General features: G+C 43.4%; 2 protein-coding genes across 2 annotated transcripts in view; both read left to right on the top strand.

Moving 5' to 3' along the window:
- pias1b (protein inhibitor of activated STAT, 1b) overlaps nucleotides 1-4,730 on the top strand; it is a 30,313-nt gene extending 25,583 nt beyond the window's left edge. Inside the window, exons 13-14 of the mRNA XM_062547128.1 lie at nucleotides 1,286-1,326; nucleotides 2,064-4,730. Coding sequence (XP_062403112.1) covers nucleotides 1,286-1,326; nucleotides 2,064-2,411 — 389 coding nt within the window. The 3' untranslated portion in view covers nucleotides 2,412-4,730. The remainder of the gene's footprint in view (nucleotides 1-1,285; nucleotides 1,327-2,063) is intronic.
- A 2,609-nt stretch (nucleotides 4,731-7,339) lies between these two features.
- The window catches only part of rxfp3.3a3 (relaxin family peptide receptor 3.3a3), a 1,066-nt gene continuing 905 nt past the window's right edge, over nucleotides 7,340-7,500 (top strand). The window contains exon 1 of the mRNA XM_062547865.1: nucleotides 7,340-7,500. This exon is cut by the window's right edge and continues 905 nt beyond it. Within this exon, the coding sequence (XP_062403849.1) occupies nucleotides 7,340-7,500 (161 nt within the window).

Below are 7,500 nucleotides of genomic sequence, written 5' to 3'. Positions count from 1 at the left end.
GCACCAGCGGGCATTAGCAGTCAGTCACTGCAAGAGAGATCACTACTTGAGTGATGAAGAGTTTGTTTTTCAAGAGATGAAATGCTTGGGGGTCCACAATGTTTGGTTTGGGTTGTCAGAAACCACTTTCCTGGCAATAGAAGCCCCTTTAATAGCTAATATTTTTTTGTGATGAAATATCAAACTTTGGGGTGGCAACAGCACAGACACAATGCATCATGATAACACACGGAGAAAATAGCTTTTTATTGTCTGTTGTCATGGTACCCAATGGTAAATGGCAAAGAGCCAAAGGAGTTACTGAATATAAGTATTATCCTCTCTCTTCTGTGTGTGTGCGTGTGTGTGTATGTGTGTTTGTGTGTGTCTTGCACACACGTTTGTTTGTTTATTGGCTTGTCTCCCTACAAATCGGATATAAACTGTGTAGCTTTCAAAACATTCCAGAAATGACTTGGCCGACATCCTCATTAGTCTGGAAATGAGTTCATCATGCTCACTTGGCTACAGGGACACAGACAAACAATCTGTTCTGATGATACAATCGAAATTTAAACAAAAGCGTGTTTATGTAAGTCAGATTCAAATAGGGAACTTCTAAATGATTGATTCAACATAACTACATTTGGTATTCATTTGGTACTCTGAAAGATGAGAATGTCCTGAAAAACGAGAGATATTTCAGCTACGTGGTTCCTCAGAGCGGTAAACCTCAGAGAAGAAGGGCTTGTCTATTAGGAGGTTTACCATTTCTTCAGGGTTTACTTATTCAGGTTTGCTACCAAACCATGTAAATGCGCGTCTGACAGCTCAAGCAGTTCTAATGGTGTGGAATGTGTGCACATATTTATACTCTATGACAAGCAGGCCCTTTCTTGCCCATGACGATCTGTTCCTGACAGTCCTGTATTATCTATCACCACTGAAGCTTCTTAGGCCTTCCTCAAGAGGCACACATTTCTAAATGGGTTTGATCTCAGGAACTCTTTCCTCAGTAGTAGTTCCAGAACTTCTTATTAACCCCTCCCCCTGGGTTGGTACCAGTTCAGTGCTCTGGAACCTCTGGATGAGGCTGAGAGTATGGAGCTGTGATTGGTCAAACTCTACTTGTAAGGGGCATCCTAGGCCATGCTGAATGAATGGTCGCAATGTATTGGGATAAGATGGTTCCTTTTAGGCATGCTAAACCGCTAAACTTTAGACTGTTGGTCCTCAAATGACCTCTGAAATGTTGTGTTAGTCTGCCTTGTCTAATTGCTCTCTTTTATCTCCCTCTCTTTTACAGATCTGAACTTCTTTCACTCCTTCTTACAGAATGACAATCAGGTAAGCAGAGGTGCCAGTGCCACAGGCTGCAGTAACGGCCAGGGGGCAGTGTTGCACACGAGTCCTCTGTAGCTCAGGGAAATCAATCGCAGAAATGCATCAGCTAAATGAAATGAAACAAGCACACAAACAAACAGATAAATTAGAAGCTGATAGAAATGAAACCAGAAGTGGGCACGTGGACATGGGGATATGACCCGTATGCACATGTGATCTGTAACGTGAGCCTATCATTACCTCTAGTCCTAAGTGGCTCCTATGCCAGCGGTCACTCATACATGCCAACAGAAAGCTTTCAGGCTGTCATCACATGTTGATCTGTAATCAATACTGGAGACTAGAACTGTAAACCAAACTCTTTCTGTCTGTCTCACTCTCTTTCTTTCTGGCTTACTTCTACGATTTTCTCTTTTCCTCTTCCCCTTCTCTCCGTCTTTTCTTCTCTCTCTCTCTCTCTCATGACTTTTAAAATCTTTTTTTCCTCTCTTTCTCTGTCTGTCTGTCTCTCTCTCTCTCACACTCACTCACATGACTCTTTTTTATCTCTTTTCCTCTCTCTTTCTCTCTCTCATGACTCTTTTTTATCTGTTTCTCTCTCCTCCTCTCTCTCTCTCCCCCTCCCTCTCTCTCTCCTTCCCTCCCTCTCTCTCCCTCCCTCTCTCTCTCCCTCCCTCTCTCTCCCTCCCTCTCTCTCTCCCTCCCTCTCTCTCCCTCCCTCTCTCTCTCTCTCTCTGCAGCATTATAACATGGTGATGGCGGCCGCAGCTGCCGCCTCGGCCTCGGCCACGTCTCCAGAGGAGCACGAGCTGCTCATGAACCGCTTCCTGCCCTACACCTCCTCGCAGCTGTTCCTGGACCAGTCGGGCGCGGTGGGCGCGGGCGGCGGGGCGAGCCTCGGGGTGGCCGTCACCAACGGGAGCAGCACGAGCAGCAGCAGCAGCAGCAGCCTGGTGTCGCCCGGCGGCCTGAGGGAGAGCAGCGGCCACAGCCACAGCGCGTCGGCGTCGGCCATCGCCCGGGCCAACTCGGACGCGGCAGCGGCGGTAATCTATGGCGCCATCCCAGATGTCATCTCACTGGACTGACCCCCCCCCCCCCCCCAACACCATACACAGACCCCCCTCCCCACCCCCCCCCACCCCCCACATAGACTAGCCTGCAGTGGACAGAGGAAAGCACTGAGAGCGAGAGTGTGTGTGTGTGTGTGTGCGCGCGTGTCCGTGTGTGTGTGAGTGTGTGGTGAACCTTGGACAAGAAGTCTTTTTTTTTTTTCAACAGAGGACTAAAAGGTTAGGAAGTTGAAAAGAGAGCAAAGGAGACTGGAGAGCAACTAAACGCCATTTTGTATACAAGAAGAAGTGGAGAAACAGGAGAGACAAAAAGGAGGAAAAAAACAATACTGTGTACAGAGAAGAGAAATATATTTTCAGTTTTACTTTTGTACATATATATATATGAATATATATATATAAAAATATGATTATATATTAAGATAAAATCACAGAAAAACGTAGGACACTGTCCTATCCAGAGGGCAACTTAATTTACACTTTCCCCCCTGGATGGTGAAGATGTTTGTTTTTTCTTCACAGATCGATGTGTTGTCCCTTTATTATATATACCTTTTATACTTCTTTTTTCTTTGTTTTTGGTACTCTATTCCACCAGAATCACTTCACAATCATGCATTGCACCATAACTTTTCTTCTTGTGTGTCTGTTTTAAACCATCATAAGACTCTGAATCAGCCGAGGGGGGGTTTGAGGAGAGGGAAGGACGGGGTCAGTAGATATATTTAAAGTTGATTTTCTGTGCTGATTATTTATGATGCTTTTTTAAAGATGTGTCGAGATGTATGCTGTGCAAGAGCATTCCTGACTGTTTGCCATTGCAGGCTCTAGCCTTTTAGAAATCCACATTTCTATTGCTTTCTCTCTTGCCCCCAACTCCAAAGAATTTCTTCTCTGTCCTGAAAAAAAAAACAGGACTTTTTTTTTTTTTTCAATATTGATTTGATGAAGTAATTAAATTTTAGGTCATATCATGGATTAACATTATGATTCCCTGGCTACCACCCATCTGCAGAGCTCACCCAAACTGATTGCATATAGATAACCAAATCAATCCGAAGCGATATTTGTTTTGCCCTGATATAAGAATCAATATCCCTGGTGGGAGGTAGAGTCGGTGCCAGGCCACACACTGGAGGACATTCTGTTGTGCGAATGAGAGGAGAGTTCATCATACTGTTTTGTGTGCGAGTAGTCGAGTACTCCCTGTGGCCCACGGCCCGCAGAGGGAGGATGGAAATGATGGCTCACTGGTGTGAATACATCCAGGCTTGTTCTCCCAATTACTTACGCCCAAATCTCAGAGGAGACATCACTGCTCCGGTCAGCGCCTTCGCCTGACCAAAAGTGTTCTGGACGATTAGACCCATCACAGACACCTCCCCAGGAGACCAGATGAGACGCCCCTTGACTCTTCCCTCACTGCGGGATTTATTGGAAGATTGAATGTGTTTTATTTTATTTTTTTATTTTTTTTTAGACCCTCACTTGTGTGCTTCAATGCAAGTCTGACACTTGCTGAATACCTTCAGGATTTACCATGGTGAGCTGCTCTCAAAGCAATTCAAAATTCAAGCCACTCCAGCCACATCCTGACTCACATCATTGTGTGTGTGTGTGTGTGTGTGTGTGTGTGTGTGTGTGTGTGTGTGTGTGTGTGTGTGTGTGTGTGTGTGTGTGTGTGTGTGTGTGTGTGTGTGTGTGTGTGTGTGTGTGTGTGTGTGTGTGTGTGTGTGTGTGTGTGTGTGTGTGTGTGTGTGTGTGTGTGTGTCCTGTCAAGTTCATTGGGTTACTCATATTTTCTAGAGAGGGAAACGGTGTGTGCTGTTCTCTTCATATCTTTCACAGAGTACCCTCTTCTACAGCGCTGTTTATTTTATCATGTGGCAATATGAGATCAGATCCTCAGGGTTGCTCGACACAGCCCTGGTGCAGCCCCAGTGTGTTTCTTCAAAATGAAGTTACAGCTTCAGTAGATTTGCGGGTTCTTTCTTCTTCTTGTTATTGTTATTATTATTATTATTATTATTATTATTATTATTATATTACTTTTCTTGTGTACAAAATGTAATTTAATTTATTTTATCGACATATTTTTACATTTTGTTTGACAAGTATGTGTTGCTGTTACCGTACGTGTCATTTCTTCCGTAATTATATGATTATTTAAAGAGCCCTACTGCTTTGTATTGTATTTTATTATTTTATTTTATTTTTCGTCTCAGCTTGATCCTGGTCTGTCAGAAGTTCAGACATCCCTTCCATTTCCGCTGTCTACCATGCTGTTACAGATTTGATTCTGTGTTGAAAATTAAAACACATAAAAAAACATTGTATGGTAGTACTTTCCTTTTATACTTTATCTGAGAACTTTCCTGACCACTAGATAAACTACTCTTAAGAATCTCTAAGTTTTCTAAGGAGGTATGGAAAACATGATTATGTCTGTACAGGTAAACTGAAAAAGACAGTGTTTTACTCTATGCAGTTTGAATAGAGAAGAGGAACTATCTGGCCCAACAAGTCAACAAACGTTTGGTGTAATATAGGATTCAGGGATCACAGTTTGACACACACACACACACACACAATACAGCCTGTTCAACAAAGAAGAACACACACACACACACACACACACACACACACACAATATAGCCTGTTCAACAAAGAAGAAAATTCAAACTAGGATCTCAAACAGGACACTGACTTTTTCCTCTCCTTGTGAAAAATGCAAGAAAAAAATCAATCTCTGAAAATATAAAGAAAAGGAATACCGTAATAAATCAGAATGTTTCAATCACATGTAAACAATGTCTTCACATTCTATCTTATTCAACTTCTGAATATCTTAAGTTGCCATGCCACAAGACTAAATGTTTTCATAAGAATGTGTGTATTTTAAGCCCAGAAGATATGTTTTGTAGTAGACGTGTCATTCTTTGAACCGTGAAATGTCAGTTAAGCATTTATATTTATTCATGTAGCTGTAGCAGATGCTTTTATCCAAAGCAACTTCCGTATGTGAATTATATTACAAGGGCCATTGTTCCTGGAGCAACTTGGGTTAAGTGCCTTGCTCAAGGGCACAACGGTGGCATCTTTTCTGGCTACTGCACGCTAGCTACGCTACTGCCATCCCACCAGTGCAACAGTGCAATGTGACACTGTTTACAGTTTGCATTCTTTTTTTTAATTGTGCACTGTTACACCCCTCATGAGGAAGGCTTTTGCACCATCAGAGCAGGGGAGCAGGGGCCTACAGGTGTTGATCCTGGTCACATCCTATGGCCATTACAGCAAAGCAGGTGAAATCAAGAGGAAATGCCTCTGTGCCAAATTTGCACTGCATTGCTCAGCACACTCACCTTTATATCAGGCATGACGTCTCAGAGGTAGGCTACAGTCTGCACATGTTGCTGGGTCCTTGTACAGCAAGGGGTTCCAGAGCGTCATCCACCCCTGCCAGCAATGGGTAGAGTGTTCAAAGCAGGCTCCGCTGCACGTCAGGGTTCTGTTCATCCTGTCGGGATTTATTTTCTGATCATTACCGGCGACAATACATTATCCCTTACATACAGTTCAAATGAGCCCATAAGCCCTAGGTATCGGCTATTCCACCTTTAATGAACATGACAATTATCTTATTCAGATGAATAAGAAAACTATCCACTTTAGTAGTATTTGACTTGGGTAGATTGGAATGAATGATATGAATGTGCTGTAGCCTATAGGTCGACTATATCTGAGTCAAAAGTCTGTTGGGAGACTGAGAAATGTGGGTTTTAAAAAGGTTCTCAAAGTTTCAGAGTGAATACATTACAATCTTGGAAAGAAACAAGCAACCTTCAAAATATTGACCCAAGGGGTCAAGGGCTCAGATGGCATGAGAGGAGGTCTGTGAATGGCTCACTGATCACATGCGGATGCCTTGACCCTTGACCCTTGACCTGAGCGGCTAGTCAGAGACCTTTCCAGCTGCTGTCCCTGCTCTGCACACATGACTGAACTCTGTAATTCAATTTCTCTTTAGCTTACAACATCCTTGGCTCAGCCAATCAAGAGGTTTATGAGTGATTGGGATGAGGGGAATAGTGCTTCTACCATTATATAAAGAGAGGCCTACATCCTTCTTTAATGTTTGTAACGTTTGGAGAGAACACTTAAATGAACTACAGAGCCCTCACTGCATAATATGACCATCATATTAAATGAGATGATGAGAAAGCATTTTAGAGTCAAATTAGAACATATTTCTGTTTCCAAGACAAAGGCTTTAATAAATAAAAGAGTTTGTCTTACATCTTACATCGGGACATTTTAAGGAACTATGAGGGTGTGACGCAGTTTTTCTTGTGGACTGAAGAACATGAGAAATGTTGACAAAACACCATGTCCCTTTCTTGCGCAGAGGGACACAGTGCATCATGCTAATGAATGTATTCAAGGTTCATAATATATGTGCATTCAAGTGCCTTAGTAGTCGACGCAGGCACGCACAGTGTGAGCTTGGTCACTGAAGGACATTCAGTTGGCGAGAAACCGTTATTTATTCATAATAACCAGAAAGAGTGACCAGCATGAAGCCATGTAAGCTATACATTATTAATATTCCACATTCATGTTATAACCTGCTGTGGATTGCTTCCAGCTAACAGGAATGCACGAGATGTGCTTCGCTGCACCTGTCAATGAACTGGCCAATCCGGGGAGCTGGAGGGTGGGCTAGAGCGAGACGCCCCTCTTAAGTACTCAGTGGTCCCCTCAGTTGATCCAGTCTTGCAGTCCGGGGAAGATGCGGGACTCCACAGATTGGAAACATTATTGGATATAGATCAAGAAACTTCACCCTGGCCGACAAAGGTCATCTTCTCACTGCGCTCAGCTGTCCGAACTCTAAAGCAATGGATCGTTTTCGATCAGAGTTGTTGAGGGATTTTGCAATGATGAACAGCACGCTGAACATGACACCTGGGTACGAGGACTGGTATGGAAGTGCAGAGGACATCGACGTGACTGCTGACAGAAGCCCTGTGTTAAGAATTGTGATATCCATAGTGTATTCCGTCGTGTGCGCAGTGGGTTTAGTGGGCAACCTGCTGGTCTT

This window comes from Sardina pilchardus, chromosome 10 (assembly GCF_963854185.1).
Source record: "Sardina pilchardus chromosome 10, fSarPil1.1, whole genome shotgun sequence".
NCBI classification, from domain to species: Eukaryota; Metazoa; Chordata; class Actinopteri; order Clupeiformes; family Clupeidae; genus Sardina; species Sardina pilchardus.
Note: the sequence above shows the minus strand (reverse complement) of the source record. Positions and strands in the feature narration are given on the sequence as shown.